Consider the following 22,307-nt stretch of genomic DNA (forward strand, 5'->3'; position numbering starts at 1 on the left):
GGTTCTTGAAACCTAGACTCCTCAATACCCCCTCATTTTCTTCCCTCCGTTTTCCAAGGTGACCTTTGTTCCCAATAGTAACTACTGTCTGCCTCTCTGAATCGCCTAAGGGTGTTTCATCTTGGAAAAAATTCATGTTAAATTAGTTTGTGACTATAGTTCAGTTTTGCCGAGTTGATTTTTGTTTTATCCAAGAATACATGCCAAAGAGAGGAAGTGACTTATATCCGTGTATCCATTCCTGGCCGTAGTCCTGGCCCATCCCAACAGGGTTGAATCCTGCCCTGAACTTGGGTTACTCAGCAGGATCGTTGCTTCCAAAGTGGGGAGAACGTGTGTAAAGAAGCCAAAGAGAGGACTACTGTTGCTGAGATGGTGAGTTGCTGGGGTTCCACTCCCTTTCTCCCACAGTTAAATCCAAGTAAAAAAGGAAGTTTTGGGGGTTTTCTTTTTCTTTTTCTTTTTCTTTTTTTAAATTTCTGTAGTTTCACTTTCAGGAGTTGAGCAAACAGGTCACTAATGGTTTCTGAGCAAAGTCCTGGACTTTGAGCTACTGAAAGAAAAAAAGGTACTACAAGATGGGCTGCAAAGATTTCTTTTTTTAATTTTGCAGGAGAGAGGAGATAAAAACAGCTTGTACTGGAATGTTCACTGAATTCTCCTCCAATTTAATGATGGCTGAAAAGAGAAATTGTTCATTGGTGGTTGTTTGCATGTTTACTGAGAAAATGGTGATTATCAGAGTCTGAGAAAAAAAGTCCAAAGTGCATTTAACAATATGAATTGGGAAAGTTAGTTTCTTTCTTTAAAAATCACTTTCACTGAAAAATAAATTGGAAAGAGAGAAGATTCTGGGAAGATGGCAGAGTAGGTCAGAAAACTTTCAGCTCTCTAAATTTCCTCCACAAGAAAAGACAGAAATTCACCTCAGAGCAGCAGAAATAAACACAGGGTAAAGCAGTTGTTCACCTAAAATAACCTGAGTAAACCCCAGGAAAGACCTGACCCTCAGGGGCAGAGGTTTGGCCTGAGTGAAGGGCAAACACTTCCAGGCCAACTCTGTGGAATCCACAACAACAAACCCTGGGGGCAGCTGGAATTGGGAGGCTGCCTCAGCTTTAGAAACTCTAATCTCACAGTGTGCAGTCTGACACCTGAGTAGGAGGAGACTGAAGGACTTTCCATAGTTGAGGGTTGCCAAGGACAGCTGTGTCGACCAGATGCATCCCAGGCTGTGGCTCCAGAGAGAAGGAGCTAGCAAACACCTGGTTAGTGCAGTAGCAGAGGAGCGGGGACCTTGCTGGCTGTGGGCACTTGCAGGAAAGCAGAGCCCCTGGTTTCAGTTCCGAGGTAGAGAGAACAGTTGTAGTTTGCAGACACTGTGGTTTAGGAGTGGAGAGGAGAGCCTAAGATTGAGCCCCAGAACAGACCTCAGAAAGCAACAGTAAGAAGGAACTGAGACTTGGGGCATTACTCCCCATACCTCAGGACTAGAGTTTGATCACACTAATAACAATGCTTATATAATGCTTAATAATAATGATAATAATAATTATACCTTTGGGCTTTTAGTAAACCTTTCCGTATCCCTTTTTCAATATGAATGGAAATCAGTTCTTTCGTTGTTGCTCAGTCATTTTCAGTCATGTCTGACTCTTTGTGATCCCATTTGAGGTTTTCTTGGCAAAGATACCGGAGTAGTTTGCCATTTCCTTCTTTAACTCATTTGACAGATGAGGAAGCTGAGGCAAACAGGTTAGGTGACTTGCCCAGCGTCACAGAGCTAGTAAGTATCTGAGGCCAGATTTAACCTCAGGGAGATGTCTGCCTCACTCCAGGCGAGATACATTATGTACTGTGCCCACCTAGCTATCCATTGAAAATAAATTCTAGGGGTGTGTGTGTGTGTGTGTGTGTGTGTGTGTGTGTGTGTGTACATGGTGGGTGTATATGTATATATTATATACATGCACAAAAGAGATAAGATAAAAGTTTCATAAGGAAAACCTTGTTTAATACATAACAACATTGTTAGTTACCATAAAGTTTCAATGTTTATCAGAATATAGTCAAATAAATGAATTAAACCTTTGATTTGGCTTCTTATCAGCCAATGGTTTTCTTCTTGGTATGATTCTTAAAATAGATACCAGCCACATAAGATGTTCAGCCTCCAAATTACCTCTTGCTTTGGATTTGACTGAGAACAGGACTGAGTGAGGGCACTGATTCACAGAGATAAGTTGTAAGCAGAATTAAAACTTTGTGAGCACGTCTAATAAGAGCGTGCCTGGCATTTTGTAACTTCGTGGCCTGGAAATGCTTTTGGAGTTTGGGGTTATTGCGGACATCAGTTAGTTCCTCTTCCATTCGTTGGGTCACTGCCACTATTTGTTCTAGCTTAAAATGAATCGTGTTTCATATTCAATCCTCATTCATTTGGCTTTGGTTGCTGGGAGTTATTTTTGTGTTAGTATCTTTCACATGTTCTTAGGTACATTGTAACATTCTTTCCTTTTCTCACCACTCTCCTGCTTTCTCACTGTTCTCTTTCTAATCCACACATTTTTCTCACTAATACTCCTACTTTTGGAATGTTTCAGTAGGATAATACAGTAATTTGCCAAACATTTGTCTTACTCTCTCAAAAAGCTTCTCGTATTACGGGTGGTATCTGTAACTCTGGTTGGGAAGACCCGTCCTAGAGAGGGCCCTGGGCCTACCGAGAGGTTGAACGACTTGTCCACAGTTACAGCCAATGTGTATCAGGGTCCTTCCAATTCTAAGGCCAGATATAAATCAATTACACCTTTCAAGATTTGCCCATGATATCTGCTTGATAAATATTTGTTGAATTAAATTTGAACCCTGAAATTAACACAGCATAGGGGTGGGGGAAGGGAAGAGATGGGGAGAAAATTTGGAACTCAGAATCTTGTGAAAATGAATGTTGAAAACTGAAAATAAATTTATATAAAACATTAACACAGCCTATATGCTTACCATATTATTGATATCGATTTGATGATGGTAATTGGAAAAGTGAGATCAGCAGGGCTTTATAACTCATGATGATGAGCTTGGAGTTTGATGTTTTTTCATTTTAGTCCTAATGGGACAGCTAGGCATAGAGAAGCCGGGAGGGCACGGAGCACAGCCAGTGAAAATGTTCAGATTCGGGAGATGAAGTGTGCGATCGTAGGAGGAAGGTTGATAAAGTGGAGAAGGCGGGGTGACGGGGTACATGGACTAGGGCAGCTATATATCCATTATACAGTGCTACTTCTTGATCTGTTGATTTTGGTGGGGGGAAAGGGGGCAGGAATTAGAACTGTTATCTCATTGATAGAGGGTGAGAAACTTCCTTCACCAATGCAAACGGACACTTGCTGTGTAGCTTCCAGGCTAAATGAAATTCTGAGATAGTAATTGACTTAGCCATGATCACCCAGCCAATATTTGTCAGAGGGGAGACTTGAACACAGATCCCTCCTCTTTCTGAGGACCCCCTCTATCCATTTTGCAACTTTTGTGGCATGATCAAAATGGGCAAGGTTATTTTGGTGCTTTGTGTAGCAAGTAATTTGTGCAAATTATTTATATAATCGTGCATTATTAATCATGTGCATGCTTGCTTTGGATTCTTTTGCAGAGTAGAATCATGGAAAGATGTTTGCCCTATTGGAGCTACTTCTTCCTCGGATTATTGCTCCTTCACACGGTGTGCACACAATCTGTAAAAAGTTGTGTTGTCAGACAAGAAGTGGCCGATTGCAGTCACCTGAAATTAACCCAAATTCCTCCTGATCTCCCAACCAACATCACAACCTTGAACCTTACCCACAATCAACTCAAAAGACTGCCAGCTGCAAATTTTACAAGATACCAACAACTCGTCGTCTTGGATGGGGGCTTCAACAGCATCTCGAAGTTGGAGCCAGAATTGTGTCAAAATCTGCCTCTGTTGAAAGTTTTGAACCTTCAACACAATGAGCTGTCCCAGCTTTCTGACGCCGTGTTTGCCCACTGCACAGGCCTTACGGAACTTCATTTAAAGTTCAACTCATTTCAGAAAATCAGTAACAACCCTTTCAAAAATCTAAAGGTAATATAAACGTGTTCTTTTGCCAGAGATGACATGAATAGCAAAAACAGCAATGATAATACCTAACATGTGTATAGAGTTTGAGGATTTGCAGATGTTACATAGTATGTTACACTGTTACATATATGCAGAACGTGTAACATAGATGACCTCTTTTGATTCTCACACCAACCCTATGAGATGTTACCATTACCACCTTTTTATAGTTGAAACAACTGTGGCCGTGCATGAGAAATAAAATGGCTTGTCCAAGGAACCGCAGCTAGTAAAGGTCTCAGGCGTGATTCGAACCCAGGTCTTCCTTTCAAACCCAAGATCCAATGAGATCATATATGTGCGACGCTTTGTTGACCTTAAAGTCCTACCGAAATGCTTGTTGTTCAGTGGTTCAGTCCTGTCCTGCTCTATGTGACCCCATGGACTTTGTTCGTGGGGTTTTCTTGGCAAAGATACTGGAGTGGTCATTTCCTTCTCCAGAGTGTTCCTACTTTACAGAGGAGGAACTGAGGCAGGTTAAGGCACTTGCCCAGGGTCACATAGCTAGTGAGCATCCAAGGCCAGATCTGAACTCAGATTTTCCTGACTCCAGGTCCCATTCTCTATCCACCGACCCCCCACAGAAAAATACCAGCTATTACTGTTGTGTTGATTTTATTGTTCCTTTCTCCAAGTTTGGCACTCCTAGGCTTCAAGCCCATGAGAAACTCCAAAATGTAATTGAGAAATGTTTAAGGAGCAGCTAGGTGGTGCAGTGAGTAAAGCACCGGCTCTGGAGTCAGAAGGACCTGAGTTCAAATCCAGCCTCAGACACTTGACACACTTATTAGCTATGTGACCTTGGGCAAGTCACTTAACCCCAATTGCCCTGCCTTCCCCCCTCAAAAAAAAGAGAGAAATGTTTAAGAAAATAAAATACAATACAACATAGATAATGTTAATTCGTGGTTTTCTAAGTCAGGCAGCCTGCAGAAATCTGTTTCTATTGGAGTTTGACACCACTGTGTTACACTACTTGGCAGTCTCAAGAAGAAAGTTTTAAGTTTGAAAGTTCTCTTTAGAATAGATTGTCTTTAAAATTCATTTCATTTACAATGGACAGCCAAATGTGAAAGCTGAGTGAGAGGCTGTGTGGGAAAGTGGAAAGAGCCCTGGGTCTGGAGTCAGAAGACTTGTGTTTGTTTCTTGGCTTCTTTACTGAGGCATATGACCACGAGTATTTGGTATCTCTCCGGTCTTGTTTCTGCATCTGAACAAAAATGAGGCAAGACTCAACGAACTCAAGAGTCTAAACCCAAAACAAAAAATTGAGGTTTTATTGCTTCATATTATAGTGCTTAAGTTAAGCTGGCGAATATTTAGAAAAGGTGTCATAAGATCCGGAAGGGAGGACAGATGTTGACCAAATCTCACCTCATGGGACACTGAAGAGAAACTTTAGTCTTGTTGATTCTGTGAAGTGGTGGATGGCGAGACTGTTGGGGACAGTCACAGCAGTTCCTGACCATTGTCTTCAATGGGGTAGTGGAAAAAAAACATAGATAAGGCAAAACAGACACCTCAAAATGTCCTTTTTGTGGTTCAGACTTAAAGTAGTGTGCTTCCATAGCTCCAATGTTTTCTTTTCAGTATGAATCAGAGTGTTGGAGTGGAATCATTGAATGAATGAAAAAAAATTTATTAAGCACTTACTCTATGCTTAGACCTAATGAACAGAGAGGGGCAGCTAGGTGGTGCAGTGGATAGAACACTGGCCCTAGAGTCATCTGGGTAGCTGGAAGACCTGAGTTCTAATCCAGCTTTTCCTACTTAGTAGCTACATGACCCTAACCTTATTTGCCTCAGTTTCCTCATCTGTAAAATGAGCTGAAGGAGAAACTGGCAAATCACTCCAGTATCTTTGACAAGAAAATCCCAAATGGGGTCATGGAGAGTTGGACACAACTGAAACAACTCAACAACAAATGACAATTTTGGAGGCAGCTAGGTGTGCAGTTGATAGAGCACCGGGCTTAGAATCAGGGAGACTCATCTTCATGAGTTCAAATCTAGTCTCAGACACTAACTAGATGTGTGACCCTGGGCAAGTCACTTAATCCTGTTTGCCTCAGTTCCCTAATTTGTAAAATGAGCTAGAGAAGGAAATGGCAAACCACTCTAATATCTCTGCCAAGAAAACCCCAAAGGGAGTCACCAAGAGTGAGACAGGACTAAAAAAAGGACTAAACCTCAATGTCATTTCCATCGGTAAAACACATCTTTTGAATCATTTAACTGTTCCAAGAAATTTGATAGTGAGAACTTTATTTTCTAGGTCAGGAGTTCCTAAGGCCATTGAAGAGGCCTTTGTTGGGTGGCTTCTCCATAAGGGGTGCTCCCCTGGAAGGTGGCTGCTGAGGATGGGCTGGCATATTACCAGTGGCTTATGAAGATAATTTATAGATTAGATAATTATAGATTAGAGATAATTATAAGTTATATTATGAACATAATCACCAGAAGTTCCTGGCACCAAAAAATCACAAATTTGAAACAAACAAAAAATCTTATTAAGGTACAATCTCTGCTGACAGAGGAGCAAAGGTTGCACATCTTACAGCAGGTATTCATCTGGATGAGATGTTGGGAGCAGACTGGTCAAAGGTGAAGGGATTCTAAAAGTCTAGCCCCTTTCTCCACTTCTAGAAAGTCACATCACCTTTTGCAAGAGTTAATTTGTAGCGGCCCATTCAGATCATAATAATTGCTCACATTTATGTAATTAGTTCCCTCTGGCTAGCTCTCCCAGAGCCAGGCAGGCTACATTTCCCTTCGAGATTCTCAGGTACTCTGAGGAGCTTGGGACCATTTCTTCTCCAGTGTTATTTTTGAGCCCACACCAGCTGGGCCCACCCATTATTAGGTGCCAATGAGTAGCACTCAAGTTCCGCTTACAACTTAAATGTGTTAGCTTTTACAAAGCCTACTCTTGGTTCAGTTCCTGCAGAACATTGGTCCCACCAAGTTCATATGTGGAAGGACAAATGAGTTTCAGTTTCTGTAGGCCTGTGTCCAAAAGATCACTTCTCAAACTCCTTATTCTTTTGGGCATCAGTGTCAGGCTGCCTACAAAATCCATACTCTGAATTTTGAACTCTAGTAGACTCTGATTCTAAGATTCCTTCTGTCCATTCTTCTGACCTTTCAAAACTCACAGACTTGGAGACTCTAATCTTCTTCAGCTAAGGGGAAAAAGAACAAACGCTAAGGGGTTGATGTCTTTTCCTAGGGCCGCATGGCCTCAGAGGGGAAAAGGTTCCAAGACCTATCCTCTCACAACGCTTTTCTCTCATCAGCTGGGAGCTAAGGAGTCATGCCACTGGAACGTAGCTAAAGAGCAAGATGGCAAAAAAAAGAAAGTCTTTTGAATGCTTCCAAACCTCCTGTTCACCCTGTAATAAGCCAAAAACCAGTAACAGAATGTCTATGCATTCTATAGTCTTTCCAAGTTGCCTCCATGGAATCATGACTCTTCTCGAACTAGGCCCTTCAGCATTTCCACATGTGGAGATGCCATTCCAAGTGTTCTGAGCATTTTCCAGACACCTGTTGCATTCAAATAATCCTTTATTTTTTTGCTTACTGGATTTGTGATGGGGCATTTCCATTACAGAAACTCTCTCCACCACCTGTAATTTTTTAGTCTTAAATTATTGACTGGGTCATTAAAAAATTAAATAATTTGTGCAGGATCCTACAACTAGCATGTGTCAGAGATAGGATTTGAACTTAGATCTTTGTTACCCTAAGGCTGATCCTACACCTACTTGCTGCCTCTTGACATGGCTGTCTATACTTTATAAAACTTTTTCCTCACAACCAACCTATGAGATGGAGAATGAAGTATTATGATCTCCCATTGTACAGATGGAACTCAGGAAACTGAGATTTGGGGCAATTAAATATTTTTCCCAAAGTTCTAGGATTAGGATACAGATCTAGGCCTCCTAACTTTAAGACCTCTGCTCTTTCAAGCGTGATATTACATGGTTTTTATTTGCTTTTTGTTCATGTAAGGATTTCATAGTTACTCAATCATTATTCGTATCAATGTGTCATTTTTCAAGTAATTCATACGCTAAGTGGAAAACTCATACATGATGAAAGGATTTACAAATCCTTTCCAAGTTTAATTATTTTTTTCTTCTGGGAAAAGAAGCAAAATGAATTCTTCTATTATGAAACTAAGTCCTATCTTTAATAGGCCAAAAGATTGTTTACTTTTGTCAGCCAGAAGTTTAATTCAACTTAATCCAATTAAGCATTTATTAAGTTACTTTTTTTAACTCTAGCGTGGCTTTTCCCTCAGATTAGTAGAATATTCCATTAAAATCCTTCTCAGTTCCTTATTAATAGCCTAGAGTCCATCACGGCCATGATCATGGCTTCCTGAATGTTATATTACTGGAGTGCAAACTCTAGTAGGTACTAAACTGCATAGATCTGGTTTGCCTGTCATACAATGACAGGCTTAGTTAAATATGGAAAAGCTGAAGACCCAATGGTTGGCAAAATGACATTGATAGTCATATCAACCTTCAGAGGGGCAACATGGAGTAGTGTATAGAAAGCTGGAATTGGAGTCAGGAAGATGTGGGTTCAAATCCCACCTCATATACTATTTTGCTGTGAACCTGGTCCAGTCATTAACCTCTCTGTGCCTCAGTTTCCTCATCTGTAACATGAAAGGGATGAACTTAGCCATTAAGGTCTCTTCTGGTTCTAAATCTATAATCCCATGAAGACCATCTACTATGTCACTGCATTGGCGGAGAGAGTACCTACACTGATAATGATTATGAAACCACGAGATATAGAGGTAATAGTGATGGGCCATACTTTGACTTCAAGGATAATTATGAGGTGTACTTTAAGGCTGTTTTCAATTGGAAAACTAACATACACATTGTAATGTTTTTGTTTTTAATTTCCCCCCTTCAGGATTTACGCATATTAGACCTATCTCACAGTGGTTTATCATCTACAAAATTAGGAACTGAGGTACAACTAGAAAATCTCCAGGAACTTCTGTTAACTAACAACAAAATACATACCTTAAAAAAGGGGGACTTTGATTACCTTGGGAATTCATCCTTGGGGAAACTCGATTTGTCTTCAAACCAACTGAAAGAGGTAAGAAATGGCATCACTAACTTTAGGTTGAACTCTGTGTAAAGGAGACCAACTGATGGAAATATAAACATGCCTAAGAAAGGAGGTCACAGCCTCCATCATGGCTACTCGAAATGCCTTGTTCCCTGTTGTGTCGTGTTCAGGAGAGAGCTCACCATATCTGCATAAACAGTACCTGGAAAGAGAGGCAGACAACCTGGGTTCTTGTTTCCCCTACTTAATAACTGTGTGATCTTGGGCCAGACATTTTACTCCTCTGGTCCCAAGATGCTGCATTTTTAAGAGGAGAATGATAACACCTTGGCCTGTTGGAAGCCAGGGAGTTAGATCAAAGCCTCCTAAAGTGGGCGATATTGTCCACTGGGAGACACTGGAATGATCTGGGGTGCAGGTTGGGGGGAGGGGAAGGACTCTAGTATCCTTAGATGCAATTAGGGGGCGTTGAATAAAAATAAGGGGACGGTGGAAGAACAAGGAAAGAAGGGAAGATAAAAAAATTTTGAAAAACCGTTAGTACATGTTTCATCTGGTTGTGTAACAGTAAAACTCATAGTGATTACATTATTTTCAAAATAAACACACAAAATGCAGTCTATAACAGATCAGTAGTCAATCTGCTGACAGGTCTTAACAAGCAAGTGTTGGCAGGTGAGTATGTTGCACATTGTTGGGAAGTCCAGCATGCATCAGCAGGAATATGTGCATGTAATGACTCGTTTATAATACGCTGTTTTTTGGTTACATAATTCAATATTATGTCATTAAAATTTCAATACAATAAATTATTATATTTAAGATACATCATTTAAAATAAATATTTTATATTTTTTGAAATGACACAAATTTCAAAAAAAACTGCTAAAGGGTTAAAGAAAATAGATTTCTAGGGGGACACGGAGTAATTTTTTTGTTAGAAGGGGGTGGTAGGCCAAATAAGTTTGGGGACCTCTGGATTAGATGATCCTCCAGTCTCTTACATAGGTCAGATCTGTAATCCTACCAGAAGATCATTATCAACATTCTTTTCTGCCTTTTCTCCTCCAAGGTAATTAATTTTTGTAATGTTCTTTGCTCTTCATAAAGGAATATTGTTCCACTGTATTAATTATTTGGCAGATATATTTAAAAATTCCAGCAGAAATAAGATTTGGGAGTAGCAGAGTATCCTAAAGAAAAGATCTTGAGACCAGAATTTGTTAATCTTTTTTTGTATCATGAACTCCTTTGGAAATTTGGGAAAGACTAATAAATCCTTACTTATTAATAAAGGGCTAGCGACCCCTTCTCAAAATAATATTTTAAATACACAAAATAAAATACATAGAATTATAAAGGAAGTCAATGATATTGAAATACAGATATCAGATAAAAGAAAAGCAAAAAACAAGTTCAGGGACTCCAGATTAAGAATCTCTGCTCCAAAAGAAGTCACTCGTGTAAACGAGAAAACAGGTCTAGGGAGGTTAAATGATTTCCCCAAGTCAGATTTCACACGGTCAGACAGGTTCTATCTCTAAATCTGTCATCCTCCTTAGAACATCCCACTGCCTTTCTAATCTTTTTTGATTAAGAAGGAGAGTTGACTCTTGCTCCTGTATATTATGCCCTAAATTAGCCAGACTCAGTAACTGCAAGATTTTAGATATGACCCACTTCTTTCTGATTCTATCTACTTTATTTATATCATGTTTCTCTCTTTCTTGCTGGCTGCTGAAAAAAGCAACCTGCTAACTGATGTCTGAGGGTGTGAATGGTATTTGCTGTGCTCTCCAGACCACCCACCCTGCTAGGGACTGGCCCTGTCTTTTATCCCCTCTTTGGCTTGATTTTTTCCTCTCTGTTCTCTTCATTTCCAGCTCTTTCACTAAGGAAAGCCACAGCTATTTGAAGGTAAGGTAGGGAAGAGAGAAGGCATAGGGAGCCCCAAGGCAGGGATCTCAATGTTGAATTGCAGTCTGGCTTGGGGAAGATTGCTGGAGTGTTAGAAAAATTAGAAGTCTGGAATTTAGCAGGAAGTAATAGTTCAGGGGTCCGGTTGGAGCCAGCACCCTCCTAGAGAAGGTTCAAGGTCAGGATGAAATGAGGCACCTGCAAGTCACTGAACAATTAGCAAAGAAAAGGTAGTTTGCCCAAACACAGCAAGAATGTGTAACAAGGAAACTGTGGCACTTAGACTCTCTGGAGGTGGCCCCTCTCGCCTCCATTTGGAAGCACATCTAGTCAGTAAAGGTTTGGTGACTTGCTTGGTCTCAAGCACCCGCCAAGTCTGAAAAGCCCCAACTATATGCAGCTGGGATGTTTTATGCCCCTTGACCACTCTGCTACATCAGGCGAGCTGGGGCTGATCAGATTGTGTGGGAGGAGAACTCTGGAGTGGTCAGGGAAGGTTGGGGTGGGGAAGAAACTTGCATCAGGAAAATGTTGATCGTATCCTACATGGGTTCTTCATCAATTTCTGTGTCATGGATCCCTCTGGCAGTCTGGTGAAGCCTATGGACCCCTTCTCTGATTAATGTTTTTAAATTCAAAATATATAGGGTTAAAAAGAAAACCAAATGTTAGTGAAAATAAAAATGTGATTCTCTCTCCATTCAAGTTCATGCATCCCTTGAAAGCTGGGTCCCTGGACCCTAGGTCAAGAGAGAGAAATTTTACTACAGACCTACTCTGATGTCTTACCCTAGCATAGAGTCCATCCTGGCTTCCTGAAGATTGGTTTCAAGTTCTGAGAGTTTCTAACAAGCTAGAAACAACCATGTGTCTTTTGTCTAAGGACCCACCTTGCTAAGATACTCATCAATAGAATGTTGGCCACCAAATCCTGATTTGTTTTTTTTTTTTTTTGAGAAGTGGGGGAACTGTAGCAACTTGTGGTACAATACATAGACCTCTGAAGTCAGGAAGAACTGAGTTCAAATGCTGCCTCGGACGCTTAATAGTTACATGACCCTGGTCAAGTCAGTTGACTAACCTCCACTGGCTTCAATTTCCTCTTCCGTAAAATGGAGATAATAATAACTTGTACCTCTCAGGGTTGCTCTGAGTATCAAATGAGGGAACATTTGGAAAGTGCCTTGTCATCCTTAGAGCAATATATAAATGCTAGCTATTATTATTAATAGCAGCATCTACTAGGGAATGCAGGGGCCGTGATAAGCATTAGGGAAGTGAAATCCTCAAAAAGTTAAAGTTAGAGAAAGAAAGTCTAGCTTTTCGAAAACAGAGCCAGGATGTTTTCCATATGACATACTTTGGAATGTGCTAATGACACTGTTTGCTTTAAAGCAAATTTTGGTCTGAAGTGAGTACGTTTTAGACTCCATCTAAGAGAGCTTAGATAATGAAATATCTGGTAAAAAGGCAAAACTTTTGAGAATGGAGGGAATTGTGGAATGGACCAGATGGACAGTCTTCCTCCAGGGCTCCAATATGATTCCGTGTCTTGTTAGTAAAATATACACACCATGGATACTTCAGTACTCGAGTTAGAACCAGGTACAATGGTGGGACTATTCTTAATGTTCTAGGATATTAATTTTATTCTAGTTCTTCTGAGGAAATCAAAACTTTCTCTTTCCTTCCCTGAGAATTTGTTTCCTGTTAATATATAGAAAACTGAAGCAACACGCACTTTTAAAATCTACATCCCTAAAAAGTCACATCCCCTTTTAAAAAAAAAAAAGGATGGGGCAGCTAGGTGGCGCAGTGAGTAGAGCACCGGCCCTGGAGTCAGGAGGACCTGAGTTCAAATCTGGCCTCAGACACTTAACACACTTACTAGCTGTGTGACCTTGGGCAAGTCACTTAACCCCAATTGCCCTGCCAAAATAAAAAAAAAAAAGCAAAAAAAAAAAAAAAAAAGGACAAGAAGTTGGATTTGATGACCCCTGGAATGTCTGCCAAGCCCAGGATTCCATGACTCCTGGTGATTACTCTAGTGAATCTGTTTAGTTTCCCACATAGAGTTTTCATCTGTTTGTTTTTAAAGAACAAATAATGACATTTGTAACATCTACAAATTAGGGGCTGTTAAATGGTACAAATGAATAGAATTCTGGGCCTGGGGTCAGGAAGACTTGAGTTCAAATTTGGCCTCGGACATTTGCTAGCTGTGTGACCCTGGCTAAGTCACTTAACCGCTGGTTGTCTCAGTTTACGCATCTGTAAAATGGGGGTGCTAATAACAGCACCTACCTCACAGGGTTGTCATGAGGATCGAATGAGATGATAATTACAAAACCACTTAGCACAGTGCCTGGCACATCGTGAGAGCCATGGAAGTGGTATCTGTTACTGTTATTTTTTATTATTACTTCTTCTATTGCCTCAATTTATAACATTTACCAGTTTCTAAGTCCTATTATTTCTACTTCTATCTTTCATATAGATATATTTTTTTCTTCTTTAATCGTACTGCTGCTTCCTCCTTCACGCAGATACCATCAAGTATACGCCAGGGGTGGGGAGCCTGTAACCTCAAGGCCAAGCGTGGCCCTCTAGGTCCTCAAGTGTGGCCCTTTGACTGACTTCAAATTCATAGAACAAAGCCCCTTCATAAAAAGATTTGTTCTGTGAAGCTTGGACTCAGTCAAAAAGCCCCACCCGAGGACCTAGAAAGCTACATGTGGCCTTGAGGCTGCAGGTTCCCCACCCCCGCCCTGGACTATCGGTCAATCAGTCAATCACAAGCATTTATTAGGAATCTTCTATGTGCCAGGCACAGTGCCATGCACTAGGGATACAAAAACAGAATGAAAACAGATCCTTTCCTCAAGGAGCTTGCAATCTGTCTGGGGAGACAATGGACATATTTATGTATACGAGAAACATAAACAAAATAGATGCCAGGGTTTTTGGAAGGAAGGCATTTAACAGCTGGAGGAAGCTGGAAAGAAGGTCTTGGTGAAGAAAATGGCATTTCGGTTGAAACTTGAAAGAAATTAGAAGGCACTCAGAGGTGGAGATGAGGAGGGAGGCAATACATTATAGGTGTGGGAGACTGCAGAAGCCACTAATGGGTCTTGCCCCTTTCATTTGCTCCCCTTCAAGTCTTTCCTACTTCTGCAAGGTTAATCTTCCTTGGAGCAGCTAGGTGGTGCAGTGGTTAGAGCACCAGCCCTGGAATCAGGAGGACTTGAGTTCAACTTTGACTTCAGATACTTAGTAACTGTGTGACCCTGGGCAAGTCACTTAACCCTGATTGCCTCGCAAAAAATTAAAAAAAAAAAGATTGATCTTCCTTTATGCCCAGATTTGGCCCTGGCACTCCTGCTCAGAACTCCCTATTGCTCGTAGAATCAAGTTCAAACTATTTTGTCTGGCATTCCAGGCCCTCCGTGAACACAGACCCGTGACCTTTTTGTAGCTTCATCTCTTCTACTCCCACTGACACAAAGCTTAATCAAAATGTATGTATGTATGTATATGTATGATTTCTCAGAAAATACTGCCTAAGCGCTTGAATGGTCCACATCTATATTCAACTTTATAGTTTATTATTTATAATATTTATTTTATTTGTTAATTTATTATTTAGGTGATGCATTACATGTGATTATGTATAATATATAGTATAATTATATGTATTATTTATTATTAACTTTTCCTCACATCGGTCCTGTGACATAATAGAAAAGCATTACCCCCATTTCACAGATGAGGAAATGGAGGCCTGGAGAAGTTATAAATAGCTTGCTCAGGGTCATACAGCTAGAAAAGTCCCTCAAATACATGAATGATGCCATATTTAGGTATCATATCTAACAACCAATATTTTTTGTATGCTTAAGATTTTCAGTGAAATTGTTTCCAGATTATTGGGGTCGTAGTATTTCTTATTACTTGCATTTGTTTAGCACTTTAAGCTTTATAAACTGCTTTTTCTCAAAACTACCTTCTAAGATAAATAGGGTGATTTCTTTTTTGGGGCAGGGAGGAAACTGTTAGTCCCAGAGCTGTGATTTGTTCAAAGTGGGGAGCTCCCAGGGAAGGAACCCCCTCCTCCAATTCATATCATCACCTGCTTTGCAAGCCATAGGATCATGGATTTTAGAGCTGGGAGGGACTTTAGAGACCATTAAATCCTACACACATGCCCTTTTTATAGGTGAGGCGACTGAGGCCCAGAAAGATCAAGTTGTGATTTGCTCAGTCACACATTTAGAAAGTATCCGAGGAGTTAAGAGATTAAGTGATTTGCCCAAACTCACAAAGCTGGTTCTCTATCCACTGACCACACTGCCTTCCAGTTAAGAAATATAAATATTACACATCAATTTTACCCATTAAGAAAATGACGCATAGATACATTAAGGAAAATTTGCTCGGAGTCACATAGCTAGCAGGCGCCAGAGATAGAGTTTGAATCCAAGTCAGTTCTAAGTCCAAGTATGGCATTCTATCCATTACTCAGTTTCCTTCTCAGTTTCACACAGGGTAACCTCTCAGGAATTGAGCAGATCAACTTTCCAGAATAGCAAAACTTTGCCCAATCTCCTACTAAGTAGCTAGCATTTATAAAGCACCTACTATGTGCCAGTTACAGTTTTTATCTCATTTGATCCTCATAACAACCCTAGGAGGTAGGTGCTATTTTTACCCCCATTTTAACAGTTGAGGAAACCGAGGCAAACAGATTGTGTGACTTACCCAGGGTCACATAATTAGTAAATATCTGACAGAGGATTTGAACTCAGATTTCCTGACTCCAGGCCCAGAAGTCCATCCATTTCACTACCTAGTTTCCTACCTCTCTGAAAAGCTATTTAAACATATTGTCATGTAAAATAACCACTAACTTTTTTTTGTTTCTTATTTTTATTTTTCCAGTTTTCTCCAGAGTGCTTTCAGTCAATTGGGAATTTATATGGCCTTTCACTGAACAATGTTCAGCTTGGGCTTGAACCCACAGAGAAGCTTTGTTTACAATTATCAGGCACAAGTATTCAGAGACTTTCTCTGAGCAACATCCAACTTACCAAAATTTCCAACATGACTTTCAGAGGCCTGAACCAGACAAATCTCACCACACTTGACCTTTCCCATAATGGTTTGTCGGCAATAGCTAATGACTCCTTTGCTTGGCTTTCACACATGGAATGGCTTGGGTTGGAATATAATAACATAGGCCATCTGTATTCTCGCTCCTTTTATGGACTCTCCAAGGTAAAATACCTGAACTTGAAAAGAGCCTTCACTAAACCAAAAAATGCCATGTTTTCCTTTCCTAAGATAGAGGAGTTTTCTTTCCAGTGGCTAAAATGTTTGGAATATCTTAATATGGACGATAACAGCCTTTTGGGCATTACCACTGATATGTTCACAGGATTAACAAGTCTGAAATATATAACCTTGTCCAGCTCCTTTGCAAATTTACAGACTCTGACCAACGCTACCTTCTCATCCCTTGCTTATTCTCCCTTACTTACTCTTAACCTGACTAGAAACAAAATCTCTCATATAGAAAGTGGTGCATTCTCTTGGTTGGACCATTTAGAGGTCCTGGACCTGGGCCTGAATGAAATTAGTCAAGAACTTACAGGCCAAGAGTGGAAAGGTCTGGAAAACATCATGGAGATTTACCTTTCTTACAATAAATACCTGACATTGACCAGTGACTCGTTTGCTTCAGTCCCAAGCCTCAAAAGACTGATGCTCCGAAGAGTAGCTTGCAAGCAGCTGGACGTCTCTCCATCCCCATTCCATCCTCTTCGAAATCTGACCATTCTAGACCTCAGCAACAATAACATTGCGAACATAAACGATGAAATGTTAAAAGGACTCAATCGGCTGGAAATTCTGGATCTTCAGCACAATAACTTGGCTCGGCTTTGGAAATGTGCTAATCCTGGTGGACCTGTTCTTTTCCTGAAAGGTCTTTCTCACCTCCACATACTTAATTTAGAGTCTAATGGCTTTGATGAAATTCCAGCAGATGTCTTTAAGGGTTTGTCTCAGCTAAGGGTAATTGATTTAGGATCAAACAATCTGAATTTACTTCCAGCTTCTCTGTTTGATGATCAGACATCCCTGAAGTCATTGAGCCTGCAGAAGAATCTTATAACATCTATTGAGAAGAGTGTTTTTGGACCGGCTTTCCAGAATCTGAATTCCTTAGATATGAGTTTCAATCCATTTGACTGCACCTGTGAAAGTTTGGCTTGGTTTGCTAGCTGGCTTAATGAGACTCACACAGAAATCAAGGATCTGTCCAGTCATTACCTCTGCAACACCCCACCACAATATCATGGTACCCCAGTGATGCTCTTCGATATTTCCCCCTGCAAAGACAGTGCCCCTTTTAAGCTACTCTTTGTGATAAATACCAGTTTCCTATTCACTCTGATCTTTGTTGTCATGCTTGTCCACTTTCAAGGCTGGAGAATAGCCTTTTACTGGAATGTCACTGTACACCGAGTCCTTGGCTTCAAAGAAATTGATCACCAAGAAGAAAAGCCCGACTACACGGCCTATGTGGTCCATGCCCGAGAAGATGCACGGTGGATCTGGAAGCATTTGTCTCGTATGGAAGAAAAAGACCATTCCCTCAGATTCTGCCTGGAGGAAAGGGATTTTGAAGCTGGTATACCTGAACTCGAAGCAATTGTCCACAGCATAAAAAGGAGCAGGAAGATTATTTTTGTTGTAACACGAAATCTCTTGAAAGATCCCTTGTGTAAAAGGTAGGTTAATATGTATGGAATGCACATAAATTTTTAGGGATCTGTCTTGGAACCAATGTTGTTTAGTCATTCCTTTTCGTTTTACAAATGAGGAACTGAAGCAAACAGGGTTAAGTGACTTGCCCAGGGTCACACAGCTAGTAAGTGTCTGAGGCTGGATTTGAACTCAGGAAGGGGAATTCTTCCTGACTCTTGGCTGAGCACTCTATCCATTGCCCCAAAGAGGCAGTCAGGTGGTGTTATTCTGCAAAGAGCACTAGGCCCGTAGTCAGGAAGAATTGGCCTCAAGACACTCACTAGCCTTCAGACCTTGGGCAGGTCATTTAATCTGTGTCTGCCTCAGTTTCCTCACCTGTAAAATGCAGATAACAGCACTTATGATAATAGCACCTACTTCCCAGGATTATTGTGAGGATCAAATGATAAGACTATTTTTTTTTTTTTGGAGTGGGGAAGGCAAGGCAATTGGGGCTAAGTGACTTAGCCAGCTTAAATGCCAACTAAGTGACTTAGACACAGCTAGTAAGTGTCAAGTGTCTGAGGTCGGATTCTCCTGACTCCAGGACCGGGGCTCTATCCACTGCGCCACCTAGCTGCCCTGTGATATACTATTTTTAAAGCTCTCAACACAGTGCACATAGTAGGTGCTTAATATAAGGTATTTTTTTCCCCTTTTCCCTCTTCTCTTCCTCACATAAATATATATATATATACACGCACATATATACACAAATAATATATTATATGTTGACATATATCGGCACACATGTAGCTATACATAATATACGCACACATATATGTACGTATGCACGATATATAGCAATAACAGTTGACAATTATATAACATTTACTACATGCCAGACATTGGGTCAAGTGCTTTACAATTATTATCTCATTTGATTCTCATAATAACTCTGTGAGATAGGTGCTATCATTAGCCCCGTTTCACAGATGAGGAAACTGAGGCAGAAGGAATTTAAGCAAACAGCTAGCAAGCATCTGAGGCTGGATTTAAACTTGGGTCTTTCTGGCTCCAGGCCCAGACCTTTATTCATTGTATTGACTAGCTGCCCCAATATATACATACATACATACATACATACAATTTCTTGTAATTCAGAGCTTTATTTTTTTTTAGGACAAACTGAAAGGAAAATGGTTTGAGGTCCCATTGAGACATTCAGGCAAAGATGTCCAGGAGGTAGTTGATGTCAGATCACAATTCAGGAGGTAGATTTGGACTAGATATATAGGTTTAGAAGTCATTCCTGTGGATGATGATACACAAAACCAAGAGATAAGATGAGATCTTCAAGACCAGGAAGCCCAATAAGGAGCATTGGGGGTTGCCCATTCTTTGAAGGCAGGAGATGGAAGAAATGATAAAACAGGTATATGAGGAATGAAGGAGGAAAGAGTATCTGGTGTTAGAGGATGATAAACAGTGTCAAACTCTGCAAAAATCTCAAGCAAGGTGAGGTCTAAGAGAGAACCACTAGATTTTAAAGATAAAGAGATCACTGATGATATTTGAAAGCTCAAATGGAGGGAGGGATTAGAAGGCAAAGTGGTTGAAAGTGAATGTGGAATGAGCAGTCAGAGGAAGCTAGCAGGTGACTTACTGGTAATTTGGCAGTGAAAAAGAGGGGAGATATAGACCAAAAATTTGAAGGGATGCCAAAATCAAAGAAGATTTTGCTTATTTTAATCAATGATGGGGGATGTGATCTCTTCTGTAGGCTGCAAGGAAAGAGTGTGTAGATTGAGTTTGGAGATGAAAAAACAAGTCAATACAGGAGATAGAAGGGAATGGGATTAAAGACACAATCGGAGGAAGATTAGCCTTGCCCAGTAAGAAGGCCACCATTTTTTAAGACACTGGATCAAAAACAAACAAACAAAAAGGATAGTTGAAAATATAGAGGGATTCTGGGGAAATGAGAAAGTATGCAATGGGTGGATGACCCTACTTTTCTCAGTAAATCTGGAATTAAGTTTGCCTGGTGAGCAAGACATAGTCGAGTTAGCATTTTGGACTTGAAGAGGTAAGAGAAGTCCTGGAATAGTTGCTTGAGGGATCATGATAGAATCAACTAAGGAAGAATAAAAAATTGCTACACAGCAGCGAGGGCTTGGTTGAAAATAGATATAATCACTTTCTTGTGAACCTATGGTTGTGTGACTCGTCCTAGTAGTGTTCAGCAGTTTGGGCAGTACGAAGACAAGAGGAATGGAGGGCTTAGGTAGCCTATGATTTGAGTATTGGTATGAATGGCAGAAAGACAAAGGGATATGAGATTCAGAGATGGAGGACAGTCTATAGTCGAATTAGTTAACAATAGAGTCAAGACTATTCAGGGAAGAAAGTGGGTCTAGAGCAGGAATTGTGAGGATAGGGAAAGAGATCGTGGGGATTTAGACCTGGGTTTAAATCTCAGCTCTGCTACTTACTACCTGTGTTATCTTAAGCAAACCAATTAACCTTTCTGACCTTCAGTTTCTTCAAGTGCAAAATGAAGGAGTTGGACCAAATGTCCTCTAAATTCTCTTATGCTCTACATCTGGGATCCTATGATAAAAACACATTCTAATAGCATTGATTTGAGAAAATTAGAGCCCTAGTGAACAGTGGGCGGCTGTGGAGTCAAGAAGACCTGTATTCTACTTTTACCTCTGACTCACACTAGCTATATGGCTGAGTAACCTGGGGCAAGTCACTCAATTTATTATAATTTACTAGGTGGTTCAGCTGGGCCTGGAGTCAGGAAGACTCATCTCCCTGAGTTCAAATCTGGCCTCAGACACTTACTAGCTGTGTGACTTTGGGCAAGTCACTTAACCCTATTTGTCTCAGTTGCTCATCTGAAAAATGAGCTAGAGAAGGAAGTGACAAACCACTCCAGAATCTTTGCCAAGAAAACCCCAAATGGGGTCATGAAGGGTTGGACATGTATGAAATGACTGAACAGCAAAACTTAGGAAGATGAGATAACACATGTAAAGCACTTTGCAAATGGTAAAAAGCTATATAAATGCTAGTAGTAGCAGTAGTAGCAGCAGCAGTAGTAGTAGCAGTAATAGTAGCAATCATTGTGGCTATAATATGTGATCTGTGTTAATAGAGGAAGAACCCACACTAATTAAACAATGAATCTTCTGAAGCATTGAAGGAGAACTCAGGGTTAACTATTTCTTTTTTATTTCAGGTTCAAGGTACACCATGCTGTCCAGCAAGCAATTGAACAAAATCTGGATTCCATCATCCTGATCTTTCTTGAAGACATTCCAGATTATAAGCTGAATCATGCCCTTTGTTTAAGAAGAGGAATGTTTAAATCTCACTGCATCTTGCATTGGCCAGCTCAGAAAGAACGTGTCCTTGCATTCTACCAGAAATTACAAGTAGCACTTGGAATGAAAAATAAAGCACACTGAATGTCTTTACCTTAAAGACGATCTCCTTAAGTCCAGAATAAATTGGAGTTGTACTGTAAGTTGGAGGGGGCAATCCCTTCCACAATTTGTTTACATTTTTTTATTCTTAAATAATACTTGCATTTAAAAAAATAAATGTTTTGGGGGGGGGGGGCAGAGCCAAGATGGTGGCAGGAAAGTAGGGACTAGCGTGAGCTCCCCCGCGAGCCCCTCCAAAAACCTATAAAAATGACTTTGAACCAATTCTAGAACTGCAGAACCCACAAAACAGCAGAGGGAAGCAGGGCTCCAGCCCAGGACAGCCTCGATGGTCTCTGGGTGAGGTCTATGCCACCCGGAGCTGGGAGCTGGGAGTGGAGCGGAGCAGAGCCCAGCATGAGCAGAGTGGACCAACCAGACCAGAAGCTGGGCGGAGCGGGCCCTAGCGCCCCGAATCAGTGAGCTGCGGCAGTTACCAGACTTCTCAACCCACAAACATCAAAGACAGCAGAGAAGGTTAGTGGGAAAAGCTGTGGGAGTGGAAGGAGTTCTCGGTTCCGCTACTGGCCCCAGGGGCAGCAGAGGTGGGGCAGCTACAGCTGTTGTTACTTCCGGCTCCAGGCCCACCTGGTGGGAGGAATTAAGTGGCGGATCAGAGCAGGAGTGCACAGCCTGCTGAAGATCTAAGCCCAGTCCGGGTTGGGGGTTCTTGGGGAAGGAGGAGTGCTGCTGTGGCAGAGCTGGCACATCCCCCCCCAAACGTGGAACATAGAACTCTTTAGTCTACAAGCAGTCATACCCCGCTGAAAAACTCAAGGGTCAAGTAAGTTGGCTGGGAATATGGCCAGGTAGTGAAAACGCACCCAGATTCAGTCTCAGACTTTGGATTCTTTCTTTGGTGACAAAGAAGACCAAAACATACAGACAGAAGAAGTTAA

General features: G+C 40.9%; 1 protein-coding gene across 1 annotated transcript; it reads left to right on the forward strand.

Annotated features, from left to right (window-relative positions):
- The first annotated feature begins 254 nt into the window (after window positions 1–254).
- Window positions 255–21,498, forward strand: TLR3 (toll like receptor 3). Its single transcript, XM_036765355.1, has 5 exons — window positions 255–375; window positions 3,653–4,105; window positions 9,083–9,274; window positions 16,103–17,955; window positions 21,162–21,498. Exons 1-5 carry the CDS (start codon window positions 373–375, stop codon window positions 21,388–21,390), a joined length of 2,730 nt encoding a protein of 909 aa, XP_036621250.1. The 5' UTR covers window positions 255–372; the 3' UTR covers window positions 21,391–21,498.
- Window positions 21,499–22,307: the final 809 nt, after the last annotated feature.

This window comes from Trichosurus vulpecula, chromosome 6, assembly GCF_011100635.1.
Source record: "Trichosurus vulpecula isolate mTriVul1 chromosome 6, mTriVul1.pri, whole genome shotgun sequence".
Classification (NCBI taxonomy): Eukaryota; Metazoa; Chordata; class Mammalia; order Diprotodontia; family Phalangeridae; genus Trichosurus; species Trichosurus vulpecula.

Bases quoted from the DNA above. Each gene is read 5' to 3' on its own strand.
- TLR3 (XM_036765355.1), top strand. The intron at 4,106-9,082 runs GTAATATAAACG...TCCCCCCTTCAG, and splicing joins ACCCTTTCAAAAATCTAAAG to GATTTACGCATATTAGACCT. The intron at 9,275-16,102 runs GTAAGAAATGGC...TTATTTTTCCAG, and splicing joins CTTCAAACCAACTGAAAGAG to TTTTCTCCAGAGTGCTTTCA.